Source organism: Cervus elaphus, chromosome 23 (genome assembly GCF_910594005.1).
Source record: "Cervus elaphus chromosome 23, mCerEla1.1, whole genome shotgun sequence".
Lineage (NCBI taxonomy): Eukaryota > Metazoa > Chordata > Mammalia > Artiodactyla > Cervidae > Cervus > Cervus elaphus.
Window position 1 is genome coordinate 54,691,499 of NC_057837.1, and position 16,832 is coordinate 54,708,330.

Here is a 16,832-nt window from a genome sequence, read left to right on the forward strand (position 1 = left end):
ACAATCCAGAGTTGGCAGATAAAAGAAAAGACTTTTACTGATTAGCACATTGGGGCAGAGGTGAGAGGGTGTGATCACAAACGCCACTACTGAGGCCAAATGACCTGGGGGTTCAGCCCTCGTGGCCACAGGCAACCTAATCCAGGCTCATGTCCTCTTCTTCGTCCTTCTTGTCCTTCCCGTCGCCCTCCTGCTGCTCAGGGCTGGCGCTGTTCTGCATGGCTTTGGCAAATGCTTCCACGTCTAAAACACATTAAAAAGCCTGAAGTGACCTTTCCAGCCTCGGGCCCGGCACTGCTGACCGGGGGACGGGAGGTGAAAGCCAGATGGAGGCCAGGGTCATAGGACTAGGCATCCTCTGCACACGAGGGAAGCCTTTCTTTTCAACAAGGCCTCACCTGTGGCCGAGGGGTGGGGGCGCAGATACTTACCACCCTTGTTGGCGGCCTCCACAGCCTCCGCGGGCAGCCCAAACTGGCACATGAGGGGGCCCAGCTGCCCCGAGGCCAAGGCCGCACTGAACATGCCGAGGGCCTGTGGGAAGAGCCAGGCACCTGAGTCCATGAGGGAGCTGAAGGGGCCGCAGGAACCAAGACACTTGGTGCCAGGGGCTGTGCTGCAGGCAGCAGTGTCCCCGACACCAAGCTTCCCGCAGGACACCTGGGCCATGTGTCTACCTGCTGGAACTGGGGTGAGGTCAGCGTGTTCTGGATCTCCTCCGCGGTTTGCGGCAGGGACTCCCCTGATGGCAGGTACGGCAGCAGGCGCTCCTGGACATCCGCGTTGGCAAGGATGGGGGCCATGATCTCCGGTGTCAGCACGCTGGCCAGGTCAACTAGGGCACAGGCAGTGGCCGTCAGTGGCTGGAGGCCAGCCAGGATGCCCACACGGGAGGACAGTGATAGACTCAATTGTGGACCTTCCGGGCGTGGTGTGGTGAGGCGAGGCGAGAGAGGCAGGGGCAGAGGCTCCGAGTTACCTTGCTGGCCGCTTCCCGGCCCGGCCGGCACACTCATGGTGGCCAGGATGCTCTGCAGGTCGCTGAGCTGGATGGGCTGGGCGGGGCTGGCTGCTGTGCTGGCTCCGTCACCTGAGCTGGGTGCGGGGCTCGGGCTGGTCGCTGAGGCAGCTGCTGGAGCGGAAGGGGCTGGGGTGGCGCGAGTGGAGGAGGTGGTGGAGGACGGGGTGACCGCTGCTGACTGGCTCCGGGAGCTGGGGAGAGCGAGGGGACACTGGAGGGTTACATGCCCACAAAGGTACCACAACACATCCGTCCAGCACCAGACGTCCTTGTGCTGCCAGATCTCTAGGAGAAGTCTGAACCATGAAATGGACAGACCCTCCCCAGGTGCCTACTCTGTGCTTCAGCATCTCGTATGTCCAGCCTCTGTGAAGGAGGCAACACCTGGTGACACCAGAGAGCCAGGGGTGAGGCTCACCTACCTGGACGAAGAGCTGCTTGCCGGAGGCCCTCCGCTCCCCAGTAAGCTGGCCAGGCCTGGCCCAGTCAGGGCCCCCAGGCCACCTGCAAGGAGCAAGGACACAGTTCAAAACTCACGCCTGGCCAGAGGCCCCCTCCCCCACCACAGAGCAGACCCACCCAGCACTACAGCCCAGGACAAGCAGAGGAAGGAGCAGAGAGGGCCTGTCTGTGGGGGCCCAGGGCCGGGACTCCTCAGGCGTGTTCTGGCAGCTTAACCCACTGAGTCTATCACTTCTCCATCCCATGACACTACCAATGCACCCAGACTCAAGGACACAGTCCAAATTCAGTACAAAGTAACAAGCGTTCCCCAACAGACAGGCCAACCTGGGAGACCAGTGGGCCCAGGCAGGATCCCTGTCCCATGTTCTTAGTGCCTGCTCCTCAGCCAGCTGTGCTCCCCTTTAGTATGAAACTGTGTCCTCCCTGGGGGCCCTGGAAGGCCTTGCCCGCCTGGTGCCAGGTCAAACCCTAAGGCAAACCACGCCCCTGCCCAGAGAAGCCAGCACACAGACATGGCTCTGACAGAGCCAATTAGAAGCTGCAAGCTGCCCGACTCTGTTACTAAGAGGCTCCCAAGCCCTCAGCACGTTACCCAGTCCTCCGAGGCCGGCAGGTCCGATGAGCTGCATGAGCTGGCTGTGGCTCATGTTCCCCAGCAGGCTCTGCAGGCCACCCTCCCCTGCAGGACAGAAGGTGCTCAGATCGGGGCTGCGGCGGCCAGGGGCCTCCAGCTGGGTCTGCCCCCACCCCTCCACCGCCACCAGGGTCCTGGGGGCGGCCCCCATCTCAGCTGCCCCTGAGCTGTGCACTGAGTGTCTCCTGCCAGGAGCCAGCACAATAGGGCTCACAGACAGGTCACCAACTGAAGACAAGAGCAAGGACCAACTCCGGAACCGCCCCACGGGGCTCCTAACCTGGATCCTCCACCTCCGCTTAGCCACCGGCCCGCACCACCCAGGGTCCACGTCAGCGGAAACCGACTCCAACCTCACAGCACATCCGGGAAGGTGACCATTACCGCCCAGCGCAGACAGCTCATGGCCTCCGCTCCCACTCGCCCCCAGGGCTCCGGGCATCGGCGGGTTGTTCAGATACTCGTTGACCTTCCGGCAGTGCTCCTCATCCTGGTCCGTCTTGGGCTCCTGTGGGGAGGACACAGCAACAGGCGCAGCTGAGCAGCCCACCCATCTTACAGATGGGGAGACTGATGCGCTAGGAGCACTTGGCATACAAGTAACCCGATCCTCCAGGATGAGGCTCTTTATGTGACTGTCTTAAACCACAAATCCCAGATGTCCCTGGTGGTCCAGTGGGTAGGACTTCAGTTTCCACTGCAGGGGGTGAGGGTTCAAGCCCTAGTCAGGGACCTAAGATCCCACATGCCTCGGGGGCCAAAAAAAACAAAAAATAAAACAGGAGCAATATTGTAACAAATTCAATAAAGACTTTAAAAATGGTTGTCAAACTTTTTTTTTCATTAATTTTTTATTGAAGGATAATTGCTTTACAGAATTTGGCTGTTTCAAACTTCAAGTCAAAGTTTTTTTAAAAATAAAAAATAAAATAAAACCTCAAATCCTTCAACGCATGTAATGCTGTAAAATAACCCTGTAATTACACCACTGTCACCAACCAGCCCTGGCCTGCAGCCCTCCAGAGTTAGCTGGGTGCTGACGGTGAGCACTTGGGCATGCAGGGGGTCATCAGGCAGCATCACCCTGAGGGCACCCTCAGAACTTCGAGACAGAGCACCCATGACTGGTGCACTGCCACCCAGAGGCCCCCAGAGCACACCAAGGGGAAGATACAAGACAGGGTCACCACACAGGGTTCACCTGGCTTCCGGTCTGGGCTTCTCATGACCCTGGAGGGGACACTGGGAGACCAGCAAACCACAGGCAGAGATGGGACCCAGCCCAGAATCACTCCTGTCAGTGGCCCAGGGATTTCCAGCCTTGAAAGGACCCCCAAAGCCAAGCTACACACTCTGGACTCTGGCAGAGTCTGCTACAACATCCCCCTCCCTCACCCTACCCCCCACAAACAGTGACACTCTTGAATCCTTAGGTTCCATGGCAAGCAGGGTCAGCACCAGCTGATAAGTGAAAGCAAATTCTACCATGAGAACAGCTAATTCTGATAAGCTGGCACTTTTCAAAAATTGTGTTTGAAAATAAAATAACATAGGTCAATCAAACAACAATATTTTCTGGGTACCTACTATACGCTAGGCATTGAGCTTGGGTCTCCTACATTGCAGGCAGATTCTTTAGTGCCTGTGCTACCAGGCAAATCCATTATTTTATATACTGAATAGAATTAGAAAACAGACCTAATTCACGCCTTCATGGAATACGACTTGTATATGAAGGGGTTTTGGGGGGGGGGACTACAAAAAACCCACAGATACCCAAAGGCCCGATGAGCAAATTTCTAACCAAATTTTATGGCAAGATTTTAAGAGAAAAAGTAAACAAAACCTGCATACCTGCATCCAGAAGAAGAGTCGTTTGGACCCTGCCTTAAACTTGAGCACGTAGACCCTCCCGCTGGGGCACTGTGGCACGCGCTTGAACTCACAGTCATCGGGGAAGATGATCAGATCCTAAAGAGAGGCACTGCTGGGCCCCAGGACCTCCAGGAATACAGGCCAGGCCCGGGCCTGGGGTTGTGTGGTGGGCTGGGCAGAAGCCCCGGGACACAGAGACCAAGCCCCTCACCAGCAGGGTCTGTGCAGGGCAGACAAACGAGGGTCACAGGCACCCCAGGAAGGTCGTGAGGGCCAGGAGAGGGGCCTGGTACTGAACAGGGAAGGGGGGTTTCCGGCTCCTGGAGGACTTTTAATAGAGACGTTTTGGGAGCAACATTCCAAGATGAGTTAAAAAGTCAGCCCTGACCTGCTCGTGAACTTAACAAAAAAAACGATACTGTCTGAATAAAATGATCACTAAAGAAAGCTTTCTAGAGGGGCTGTGATCAAGGTCAGGATTTTTACACGATTTCTCCAATTTTAGGCACCTGATCTTCAGAGTTTTACACATGCACCGGGTGACAAGAGGAGATGGACATAATCGTTGAGACTAAAAAGCCCACAAGCAGATCCACGTACCCCACCAACACACTCCAAGCTGTCAACCAGTTGCTTCAAGCCCAGAGCGCGGTGTCCTGCTGTAAAGACACGCTGTCCTGACCACTGGGGGGCGGGGGGAGGGTAGGTGTCCTCAAGACAAGGTTCACTCCCAGGCACTTACATCCTCCACGTTCCCCGATGTCCTGTCTTTCCAGCAAAAGTGAATGAGGGAGTCATCCGTCTGCTGAATGTACACAAGCCCTTTCCGTTTATCTGGGGTGACGGTAGTTCCTTTTAATGACATTTTTCCGGCCCGAAACTCCACCAAATACTTGTTGGAGGACCCACGGGAGCCTGGCACCAGGCTTGGAAACAGAGCTCCTGAAGTCGTCATCCTAAAAGAAGCACCATCGCGCAGGCCCGGTCACGACCGCGGACACCCTAACGTCCTCCTCGAATGCTGCGCTCGAACAGCAGAAGGAAAGCGCCTCTCGGAGCCGGGCCAGGCCTCAGACGCCCGACACCTGCGGCCGAACTCATTCCGGGGTGGGCCGGCCCACGGGGCCAGGTTATCAGCTTCTGCTCCCGTTTCTCAAACCCCGAAATTTACCTGTGCATCTAAACCGCATGGCAGCTGGGGACCTTCGTCAACACCACGTTCCGTACATTTTAAATAATCTATTAACCTGAGGCTCCGAAAGATTTAAAACCTCGAGCTGGGCAGACAGGCCGCTAACACGCTGGATGGCAGGCCAGACTTCGGCCTAAACCTCGCTTCTACCGGACACACGGCCGGTAAACTGCAGCGCGGCCGGCTCGCTCCCCTCGGAGAGAAAACCCGAGCGAGTACCTGAGGAAACGCGAGTCCGGCGGCCGGCGAGGACTCTGCGCGAGTGAAGACCCGCTCCCAACCGCAGGCCCCAACCGCCCGGCGCTCTCGGCTGCGGGCGCCGCGGGCCCGGGGCGGCGGCCGGGGTGCCGGAGAGCCCCCGCCCGCGCTTGCCCCCGGCTTCTGCGGCCCCAGCCGACCCGGCGCCCGCCCGGGGACCGCCGACGTCGCAGGCCCCGCCCCCGACCACCCCCATAACCGTCCCCGCCCCCGACGACCCCGCACCTGGCCCGCGCCGAGACTCCGCCGAGAGGCGCCGTCCGGGTTCGCTCTTCCTCCTCAGCGCCTGCCGGGCCCCGCCGGAAGACCCCGCTCGCCCCGCCCCGCCCGCCGCTCTCGCCGCTGATTGGGCTACGTCAGGAGCGGGGCGGGCACTAGTCTGCGGGCGATTGGCGAGGGCCGCCGCCCGTCCCACCAGCAGACCCGCCCCCGCGCCGGCGGCTCTCTTCCGGAGGAAGCGCGGGCCGGCGGCCCGCGGGCCAGAGCGGCCCCTATTGTTGCTGTGTCATAGGGGCCCGGCGGCGGCCCCTGGCGGCAACACCGGGAACGGCGAAGCGGTCGCAGGCCGAGCGGCGGACCTTGGACCTGGGACCGAGAACGGGGCGGGGGGCACCTGCGGGGCGCGGGGCAGGGTGTCTCAGGTGTGCTGACCGTGCGGGACGCCAGGTTCCTAGACCCGGCGAAGTAGTCGCCGGCTTAGGGGAGGGGATGTCATAGGACGGCGGGGCCGTGCGGTGTCTTCGCGTCCCTGGGAGAAGGTGACTGCAGCCCTGGACTCAGGTGCGTGGACCCAGCGTCCTCCCGACGAGCTGTGGTCCCCTGGGGTGGCGCTGCCCTGCGCCTCGAGACCCTGTTGAGAACTACCCTCCATCCTCCCTGTGCCCTGGGAGTCCCCCAGCCCCCCACAACAGTGACGGCATGACTGTGCCCCCATCCTCCCCAGACCTCCTGTAATCGGCCGACAAGCCTGCTCCTTCATTCCGTGTCTGGTGTGTGATGTGTGCAGTCAGAACCGAATGAAATCAGCTGTCCTGCGCACACTGGACGAGGGGAACGGAAGCGCTGCCCTCCCATTGCCTTTACTCCCCTTCACTTACGCTTTGTAGTTTCTGCAGAGCAGCACACACACCTGGAGCCCATGCTGCAGGTGATGTGTGACTCCCCGCTCCAGAGGCAGGGCCATCCTGAACTGTGTGGCCACCTCCATGCCTGCTTGATTTATAAGGGAATCGGCTTCCCTTATAGCTCAGTTGGTAAAGAATCAGCCTGCAATGCAGGAAACCTCGGTTTGTTTCCTGGTGTCGGGAAGATCCACTGGAGAAGGAAAGGGCAACCCAGTCCAGTATTCTTGCCTAGAGAATCCCATGGACAGAGGAGCCTGGCAGGTTACAGTCAATGGGGTTGCAAGAGTAGGACATGACTTAGCTGGCCCCTACCACCATCACCACAGAGGAACCTGGCGGGCTACAGACCTCCATGGGTTCTCACAAGAGCTCGCCACCACTTAGCGACTAAACCACCACCACCATGAACACATAAAATCCATTTTTAAGCTTTTTTTTAAAAGGTATAAAAGTGAAAACTATTCTTTTATTCAGCATTGTTTTTAAGATGTATCCATGTTGACACATACAGCTCTAAACATAGTCTATCTTACTTCCTGTGTAACATTCTGATGGATAAAACACCACAAGTTCTGTACCCATTGCTTTGTGATCTAAAGAGTCTATTTTTTTTGTTTGTTTGTTTGGAAAAATAGAGCTGGTTTTCATTTTTAAATATTTATGTTGATAAATGTGTTTTTTTAATTAATATTTATTTTAAAATTTCTAATATGGTAAATATCCATAGATAAAACCCATGTATGCAGAAGCTCTATGGGGATCCTTGATAGTTTTTGAGAGTCTGAAGAGTTCCTGAGACCAAAGTGATGGGAACAGAGACCCGTGAAGAAATTCGGTGGCCTGTGACTGGGGTCATGATCCCCGCAGCAGTACCATCCTGCGCGCTCTGTGAAACCAGGCAAGAAGACAGTAAAAAAACAACCTGGCTTCCTTGAGAAGGGACCAGCAGGTGGGGGTCACTTTCCAAAGTCTTGAGAAGTTCAAAAGCTGCCAGCAGAGGCCACAGGGAAAGCAACTTTCTAGAACCTGAAGACCCTTCTGGGCAGTGACCTCGGTGGGGCCTCAAATGAGCATTTCCTTGTCCCAAACCAAGGGAGCTTGTGTCCTGGGAGACTAAAAAGAGAAAGCTTTATATACTTTCACTGGTTTCTGTGAAAAACCAGTAGGGAGATGAGCTACTGGTAGATGGCCATCATGGAGGCCAGTCCATGTGCCCCCCGCCCCAGTATGGACTCTGGGAACTGGGCCCCGCAGCAGAAAAAGCAAACCCAGTCCTTCTCCCTGAGCCTCGGCACCTCCCCCAGGCGAAAGGGAAGGGGTGCAGTGACTGTGGGCGCAGGGAGGGTCGACAAGGAAGCTGAGTGCCCAGACATCTCCTAAGGAGGGTGTACCGATGGCCTGACGTGCAGGAAAGGATGGTGGACAGCACTATTCATAAGGGAAATGCAAATTAAAACACATGGATTAGAATGGCTTAAAAAAGGAAAAGCGACAGTACTAAGTGCTGGGGAGTCTTTGGTGCTGGAAATACAAAATGGCCCAGCCACTTAAAAAAACCATTTGGCAGGTGGCTTTTGTTGTTGTTTTTTCTTTATTTAATTATAGATTTTCTTTTTTAGAGAAATTTTATGTCCACACCAAAACTGAACAGAAAGTACAGAGTTCCCACACACCCCATCCAACAGCCTTGCCACCACCCACATCCCCCACCAGAGCTGTGTGTTTGCTACAATCCATGCTCAAACACTGGAGAAGGAAATGGCAACCCATTCCAGTATTCTTGCCTGGAGAAGCCCATGGACAGAGGAGCCTGGAGGGCTACAATCCATAGGATCGCCAAGAGTCAGACATAACTGAAGCAAGTTAGCACATGCTCATATGTGGACACATCACGTCACCAAGAGTCCAGAGTTTACATCAGAGTTCACGCTACATCCACATGTTCAGACAAATGCTTAGCGACATGTGTCCATCTTCACAGCATCACACAGAGTGTGCTCACCGCCCTGAAAATCTGATGTCCTCTTCTTGTCCTTCCCTCCCTCTTGCTTAATCCCTAGCAACCACTGATTTTTTTTCCCCCAGTTTTTTATTATGGTAAAATGACACATAACAGAAAGTTTACCATCCTAATCTCTCTTTAAGTGTAGAGTTCAGTGGTAGTAAGTACATTCATAATGTTGTGCAGCTATCACCACCATCCATCTTCAACCTTCTCATTTGGGAAAACTGAAACTCCATCTCCATTAGACACTGACTCCCCATGGCCCTCTTCCCCCAACCCACCACCATTCTACTTTCTGTCAGCATGAATTTGACTGCTTTCGGCACCTATCAAATTGTACAGTACTTGTCTTTGTTGTGACTGGTTTTTTTCACTCAGCATAATGTCCTCGGGTTTCATCCATGTTACAGCATGTGTCAGAATCCCCTTCCTAAGGCCGAGTAATCTTCTGCTCTAAGTATGTCTACACCACATTTTGCTTATGCGTTCATCAGTGCAGGGATGCTTGGGTTATTTCCACAACTCAGCTATTGTGAATAATGCTGTTGTGAACATGACTTCCCAGGTAAAGATCCTGGGAAAGATCTTGGTAAAGATCTTGGAAAGCTCATGGTAAAGATCCTGCTTCCCAATGCAGGAGACATAAGAGACCCTGGTTTGATCCCTGGGTCAGGAAGATCCCCTGAAGAAGGGAATGGCAACCCATTCCCATATTCTTGCCTGGGAAATCCCATGGACCGAGGAGCCTGGCAGGCTGCAGTCCATGCGGTCGCAAAGTGTTGGACACGACTAAAGTGACTAAGCACACACGAACGTGACTGAACAAATATCACTTCAAGGCCCTGCTTTCAGTTCTTTGGGGGTAAATACTCAGAATGGAATTGCTGGATTATATGGTAATTCTATTTATAAGTTTTTTGAGAAACCGCCATACTGTTTGCCACACTGGCTGTACCATTTTATTCCTACTAACAGTGCACAAATCTTCCTGTTTCTCCACATCCTTGCCCAAACTTGTTGTTTCTGGGTTGTTGGCCATCCTAATGGGTGTGGTAACTCACTGTAGCTTTGTTTTTCATTTCTCCAGTGATTAGTGATGTTGAACATGTTTTCACGTGCTTATTGGCCATCTGTTTATCTTCTTTGGAAAAATGTTTATTCAAGTCCTTGCCTATTTTTGAATCAGCTTTTTTTGTTGTTATTGAGTTTTAGGAGGTCTCTGTATATTCTAGATATTAATCTGTTATCAGATGTTTGATTTGCAAATATTTTCTCCCACTCTTTGGGTTGCCTTTTTACTCTGATGCTAGTGTCTGATGCACAAAATATGTTTAAATTTTCATGAAGTACAACTTGCTTATTTTTCTTCACTTGTTGCCTGTGCCTTTGGTGTTATATCCAAGAAATAATTGCCACATCCAAAGATGTGAGCTTTGTGTTCTATCTTTTCTTCTAAGAATTTATTGTTTAGGTTTCACATTTAGAGCTTTGATACATTCTAATTTTTGTAAATGGTGTGAGGTAAGGGTCAACTCCATTCTTTTGCATATGACTATCCAGTTTTCCCAGCACCATGTATTGAAAAGACAGTCCTTCCTCCCTTGAACCTTGCCATTAAACTATTTATGTTGATAGTCTTGATGGTTACAAGATGGCATGAATCTGTCAACTGTACACAAGGGTGACTGTCACTGTGTGTCAAGGTTTGAATTCCACTTCCTCCACTTACCTGCTCTGAAGCCTCAGGCAAGCCCATCTTCCTGCACCCCCTCTTCCTCCTCAGTGGGTGGGACTGGATGGTAATTTTGGGGATTAAGCACCCAGGACACCAGGCTCAGGCTCTGGCAGGCCTGGGTTCTCTGTGGTCCCCATTGTCAGACATGGTGGCCATGGTGGGGGCCCCACATCTATGTACCTGGGCATTCCCAGGGCATTAAAGTTGTACGAACAGTCTGTCCCTCTGCCCGGAGCTCTCGTGGCTACTGCATAGCTCACCGTTCTGGAAAGCACACAGCCAGTGGGCACCTAGAGCAGCGGTCGGGCACAGGGGCCGCCGAGTCAAGCTGGCTGACACCGTGTTCTGGGTGTTTCATTGCTTCTGGCAATGGGCTCCAGTCCCCGGGGAACCCAGACCCCTTCCTCCATCTTGTGTGCCCGAGCCCCCTCTTCACTGTAACAAGCAGTTTTCTGAAACAATCTGTTTGCTGGGCCAGTCCTACAGGACTACAGTCCAAACGTCTGTCGCCTGATCTCCAGGACACGTCCACAGCCAATTTGCAGTCCTTTCCAGAGAGGCCGGAGCAGCAGACAGTGAAGAAGTGTTCAGTCCAAAACAAATGTCAGCTGCCGCCCTTTGCTACAAGTCTCTACTCAAAACCAGGGTTTAACATCTATCTCCACTGACCTGTCCAGTCCTCCCCCAAATCTGCGAATGACTGATTCCATCTACGTGAACGAATACTGACAGTTACTACATATTATAAAATTATGACAATAAAGCCACTTCATTACATGTTTCTTGCCTGACCTTTTCCTGCTGCACGGATAGGATGAACTGTTCCTGCAGTGATGGAGGGAGGACCCTGTCTGTGTGTTGTCACCTTCTGCAGAGACCAGGGAGCCCTTCGCCATGCCTCTGGTCCAGGACAGCCAGTTCAGAGAGGGAGAGGAACAGGGCCTCCAGTCAAGGGCTGACTGTCCAGGAAACTTGTGCCAGGAGATTTTGAAATGGTGTCTTCACTTTGTGAAACCCTCATGCGAGAACACACAGGATAGTGAAGCCCAAAGGTGACGAGGATTGAGGGAAAGGCTGCCTGATGTCCTGCAGGGGGTTACAGGCCCTTCTGTCAAGAGACCCGATCTTCATGCCCACTTTGGATACAGGAAGGTCCTTCGGAAGATGAAACCAGGTCCTGCAGGAACTTTCTGTTGACTAGACTCTCCTGTGGCGTCGACAGCTCCCCACGGGGCACAAGGCTTCACTGAGCCGCCCCTCCCCTCCTGGCACAAGGGTCGACAGGATGCAAGGGCTATCCTCACTTCTGATTTTTGGAAGCTTGTTAGCATTGTAAATGGCAGCCCACTCCCGAATTCTTGTCTGGAGAACCCCAGGACAGAGGAGCCTGGTAGGCTCCTGCATCCATAGGGTCGCAGTGTCAGACAGGACTGAAGTGACTTAAGATTGTAAATGATGTCTTCTTGGTGGATGCTCGAGGCGAACTTGTTCTCATCCCAGGAGCAGGTGTCCTGAAAGAAAGCCACCTGCTGCAGCAACCTGAGGGGCTGCCTGGCTGGAAGATTCTGGGCCTTTCTCTCATCCTGTTCTGATTTCCTAGCCACGGGGCCTGACAAGGACCCAGCAGCAGATGGCGATGGCTTTGGCTGGACACCTCCACACCCACTGCAACAGGTGAACAGCAGCATCAGCAAGGGCTGTCCGGACACCCAGAGGCCATCAGCACTGGGCTGAGTGCTCCTCCCCAAGTGTTGAGCAGGAGGTTCCTTCCAGGAGCCCCAGCATCATCTCTGGGGACAAGCTCTGAAAGGGAGATGCTGCTAAGAACATGGTCAGAGCTGATCCTTGGGGCCCTGCTGGTGCCATTGCTAGCTCCATTTACTTGGGGAGGCTGTGATGACACCTGGTCATGTGTGGCCAATGCCCTGCACAGACCTATGAGCCTATGAAGGAGCAGAGTTCGGCCTGGCACCTTCGTTTTCCCCTCACAGAGCCACCACGCTGTGGGGTGGAGGGGCCTGGCCTTCACAGAAGCCTGCAGTGGCCAAACACAGCACTGCCTATGAGGGCTGGGCCTGCTTCTCTGATGCCTTCTTGTGACTGGAGGGCACACCTGGTGAGGAGCCTGCCAGTGCTGGGGCGGCCCTGACCCTTGACCCCACCAGGGAGAGCAGCACCCCACCTGGAGGGGACCAGCCTGTGTGTCTCAGGGACGCAGACACTGCATTGGCCCCAGCCCTAGATGGCCTGTGAAGTCCAGCCAGCTCCAGTGTGCGTGCAGCAGGTCCATCGGCCACCATGTTGCCCGTGTGGCTGGCTCCCCAGTGGCTCTCAGAACCTTTCACTAAATCAACAGACACAGAACTGAACCTTCAGAGGCAGCAGAATCAAAGCCTGAAGGTCTTTGGGTGAAGTGGGTCCTACTTTTCATCCCACAAGGACATTCCAAGTTACAAGGTTGCTCTGAAAACCACCCAGACCCTCCATCCAAGCTACGATCACCCACTGGGGGCCCACCCTCCACACACAAGGCCATGCCCTCCACACACCGGTCATGGGGGGGGTCGTCTCTTAAAAGCAAATCCCACGGAAACACTCTTTTATTAAAGAGAGACCCCTGACGTCCCAGTGCATCACGGTGGCCAAGCTGAGGGGCAGCTCTGGTGCGTGTTGAAAACTTGTGCTGCCCGCGCTTTGGAGTCCCAGGCCATCCTGCCTGTTCTCCTTCCACTCGAATCGGGCTTGAAGGAAGCAGCAATGGGGACTACGCTGTGGGATCTGACCCTGGGGAGGACCCAGGGATGCAGATGAAAGTGTCGGTCACTCAGTCATGTCCAACTCTGTGCGACCCCACAGACTGTGTAGCCTGCCAGGCTCCTCTGTCCATGGGATTCTCCAGGCAAGTATACCGAAGTGGGTTGCCATTCTCTTCTCCAGAGGATCCTCCTGATCCAGGGACTGAACCTGGGTCTCCTACATTGCAGGCAGATTCTTTACCATCTGAGCCTGCAGGGAAGTCCCCAGAGATGCAAACCTTGCAGCAAATTACTGGAGTGGTAAGAAACAGGACAATCCGTGAAAGCTGCCAAACTGTCCTAAACACCATTGCTCTAAACGTGTCCTGGGTCCCCCAACCTCACATTCCCCAGAAAAGCAGTTTGTTTTAGTTACCGGCCCCCACCAGGGATACAGGGCTCCCGATGCCAATGACCAGGTGTGTCAGCACCTCCTCTCTGCAGAACTCTGAGACCACACATGCTTGGGGCCTCTGTGTGGTCTGGGGGCCTCTGCATGTTCCAGGGACCTGGCTTGGGTCCCACCAGGCAGATGCCCTGGAACTCGACCGTGGCATCACGCCTCCGGTTTCCAAAGCTACAGAATCAAGCCTTCAGAACAAGGGTTCACTTTTAAAAGTGTTTTAATTACAAATGTGGTTTTGAAGCCATGACACACAATGCCGACACCCTCTTGCTGAGAACCCACACTGTGTACAGCTGCATGTGTGTGCATGTATGCGCTTGTGCATGTGTGCACACGGCAGATTGTCTTCGATTCAAACAGCTCTGCCACGGCCGGTGGTGTTGGCATCTCTACAGAAAGTAAACAGTCACAGGGTGTAGATGTGTGCGGAGGTGGACACGCACAGCGGTGAGGACACCCCCGAGGCGGGTCACACATGCATGACAGGAACACGAGTGCTGCAGGGACAGGTCGACTGTCGTGCGTGCGGGACTCACTCTGTGTGACGGCATGGCCTGCAGCGAGGGGGAGCCTCAGGGACCAGAGGGCTAGGAGCCATCTGAGAACTACTGGTCAGAGTTTCTGGCCACCCTCGTTGTCATGGTAATGCTTCATTTTGGACAGTGTAAAGTGGTGATTAATGCCTATCTTGCTCTTCAGCAAAGTATTATTCAAGTAGTTTGAACTTAAATATTTTCAAAGTAATCTTTACATTATCGAAGATTGATAAAAAATACAAACTCTGACAATTTTTCATTTCATTCAATCAGCTGCTTTGAAAACCTCCACTTCTGTGTTACTGTGATCTAAAAAGCAATTCCTGGCCTGTATAAGGCTCCTGGTGGGACTTTTCTCAAGATCCATCTTTTCCTGTTATTGGTTCAGATTTAAAATACTTTTAGAAACCCTTTGCCGCTGCATTACGAGGAGGAATATGGACCTTTCCCATTAATTCCTTTATTTACAACTTTTTGTAATGAAGAGGGTACTGTACTCTACGCCAGCCCAGCTCGTCCTGTCACATAAAGGGAACTGTAAAGACTGTTCCTTCTCAAACCTTAATGGAAACATGATGATCCCAAGGGAAGTTTTATGAAGAGGCTGCAACAGTAGTAAAATGTTTGGCAATCAAAAGTTAATTAGAATTAAATCCTCAACCAGGGATGGTGCAATCTCCATGAAGTCATGAGAAAAGCTGGTTTCTGCCGTGGCGGAAGCTCAGAGCAGCCGCTTGACGGAGTCCAGCCTCCGGGTCTCCGGGTCTGGGGGCCGGTCCGGCCTCTCAGTAGATGTCGGGGCAGCCTGAGAAATCCCGCTCGAAGTAGCCCCCCGCGTACAGCCAGTCTGGGGTCCCAGTGTACGGGTTACTGCCTCGGTGAAACCACCTGTGACACAGAGCGGGTGGTCAGGAGGCCGGTGGCCTTTTCTCCACTTAGGATCACGGCCCCTCCAGTTAGCGCCGTCACCTGACATGTCATCTCACGTGCAGCCCAGGCTGCAAGCTGCAGTCTCATGGGACACGGGGTAGCTTCGCTCAGCCCCTCCTCACTGCCCCCAGGTGGGTTGGTCTGTGCCTCCCCCGCCCCATCCCCGTGGCCGCCGGGTGCCTCACCGCGTCTGCCACTCAGCCTCCTCCCGGGCCCGCTCCCTCCGGGCCTCCCTCTGCTTCTCCTCCAGCCGCTCCTTCTCCTGGCTTGCCAGATCTAGGTGCAAGCACGGGGCAGGTCAGGGACCAGGGCGACGGGCAGAGGTGAGGCTGAGAAAGTGGATGAGGGACACCCCCACACCCCCCACCCAACCCCACCCAGGTGGGAAGCCACACACAGGGAACCATAGGCAGTAAGTGTGCGGGAAACCAGACCCAGACACAATCCCACAGCCAGGCCCAGGCCCCAGGGCAGCCAGCGCCCCACAGAGGGGCCGTGGGGTAGGACAGGCATGGGGGGGACCCTCCACACCAGAGACTTTCAAATAACAACTTCTGAAATGTAACCTTATTGTCTGTTGAACCTAGTAAGAAAATCGGGGACTTGTATAATATTTTGTATATATTCTCTTTCATTTCCTTTTTCTAGTAACTTAATCTTATTTTATTTATAAAAGAAGAGGCCTGCAGCAAACTAGTAGCTTTACAACTCTTCCCCACAGACGGTTTGAGAAGCACGTCGAGAAGATGTGACGTGTGTTCAGTTAATGGGGATGCGTTCCTTTCCCGCACCACCCACGTGGCCAGGGCTGGGTGCTCGGTCAGCCCCCCACACGAACACGCACCCATGTTGCCATTCTCCATGCCTCGGATGTCGGGGCGTAGCCGGCAGTCAGTGGGGGCCAGGATCTTCTCCATGCCTGTCTCCAGTTCGTTGAGACTCACTGTGAAGCTGGTGAAGTTGTACATCTGGAGGGTAGGCACAGAGTCGTTACTATAAACGATACTCTTTTCCGCACTTGCCTGGATCTCCTCGGGGGCTCATCTTCTCCACCCCCACAGGAGGCACCCAGACTCTCACTGTGACATCTGACCTACACGTCTATCTCCTCATGCCCCAGGGGTCCGAGAGGAATCTCTATCTCAACCCCTCCGCGGTGGGGTCTGCCGCCTCCTGACACCCAGACCTGGGGACTTGCCTCCCTCCGGCCCCTTCTGCTCTGGTCCCGAAGCCTATCTCCACAAGGGGCTGGAGGGGCCCCTGGTCCCTCAAATGACCCCATGGTTCCCCACATCATGTACAGTAAGAGAGGAGATTGGACCCTGGCCGCTCCCCTGCCCGAATGTGGTCCTCTGGCCAATGGCCCGAGCTCCCTAGTCCTTGCTCCATGTACCCATGTCCCCAGGAGGCCCACCTCCAGCCCATCAGACCAATCACTCTGCTGTGTGGGGCTGGGGTCCTCGCCCATCTGTCCTCGGGCTCTACTCCAAGAGATCTGGACCCACCTACTCCAACCCAGTAAACGTTCACTGAACCAAAAAAACGGGTGTGACTTCTAGTTTTTACTGGTTTTGTGTGTGTGTGTGTGTGTGTGTGTGTCTGTGTGTGTATGATCTTTAAACAGAAGCTTTTTCTCTATTATTTTATAATTTGTATTCCACTGAAACTGCAGTAATGGCTGTGCTGAGATCATCTATTTATTGCTGAATGTTTGTTTCTTTTATTTTGCACAGGTTGTGGCTTTACTTAAAGGATGTGACAAAAAATTTTTTAAAAATCTATGGTACACTGTATATATAAATAATATAAAATTTATAATATATTAAAATGAATTTTACTATACATTTATCATATAA

The 16,832-nt window shown here is 53.7% G+C and overlaps 2 protein-coding genes across 6 annotated transcripts in view; both read right to left on the bottom strand.

Moving 5' to 3' along the window:
• Nucleotides 1-11: 11 nt before the first annotated feature.
• Nucleotides 12-5,814, bottom strand: ADRM1 (ADRM1 26S proteasome ubiquitin receptor). 3 transcript variants are annotated; one of them, XM_043883361.1, is made up of 10 exons: nt 5,671-5,814; nt 4,738-4,951; nt 3,975-4,091; nt 2,505-2,628; nt 2,079-2,165; nt 1,444-1,525; nt 980-1,212; nt 678-835; nt 432-534; nt 12-243 (listed from the first exon to the last, which is right to left on the bottom strand). In XM_043883361.1, exons 2-10 carry the CDS (start codon nt 4,948-4,950, stop codon nt 137-139), a joined length of 1,224 nt encoding a protein of 407 aa, XP_043739296.1. In that variant the 5' UTR covers nt 4,951; nt 5,671-5,814; the 3' UTR covers nt 12-136. The 3 variants fall into 3 exon arrangements, with proteins under 3 accessions (XP_043739296.1, XP_043739295.1, XP_043739297.1); XM_043883360.1 differs by lacking the exon at nt 5,671-5,814 and adding an exon at nt 5,167-5,555; XM_043883362.1 differs by lacking the exons at nt 3,975-4,091; nt 5,671-5,814 and adding an exon at nt 5,167-5,560.
• Nucleotides 5,815-13,709: 7,895 nt separating this feature from the next.
• OSBPL2 (oxysterol binding protein like 2) overlaps nt 13,710-16,832 on the bottom strand; it is a 35,787-nt gene continuing 32,664 nt past the window's right edge. For 2 of the 3 annotated variants that reach the window (XM_043883637.1, XM_043883636.1), the window contains exons 12-14: nt 15,821-15,944; nt 15,162-15,252; nt 13,710-14,934 (exon numbers count right to left, since the gene is read on the bottom strand). In XM_043883637.1, coding sequence (XP_043739572.1) covers nt 14,832-14,934; nt 15,162-15,252; nt 15,821-15,944 — 318 coding nt within the window. In that variant the 3' untranslated portion in view covers nt 13,710-14,831. The remainder of the gene's footprint in view (nt 14,935-15,161; nt 15,253-15,820; nt 15,945-16,832) is intronic. The other variant, XM_043883639.1, reaches the window with a different exon arrangement.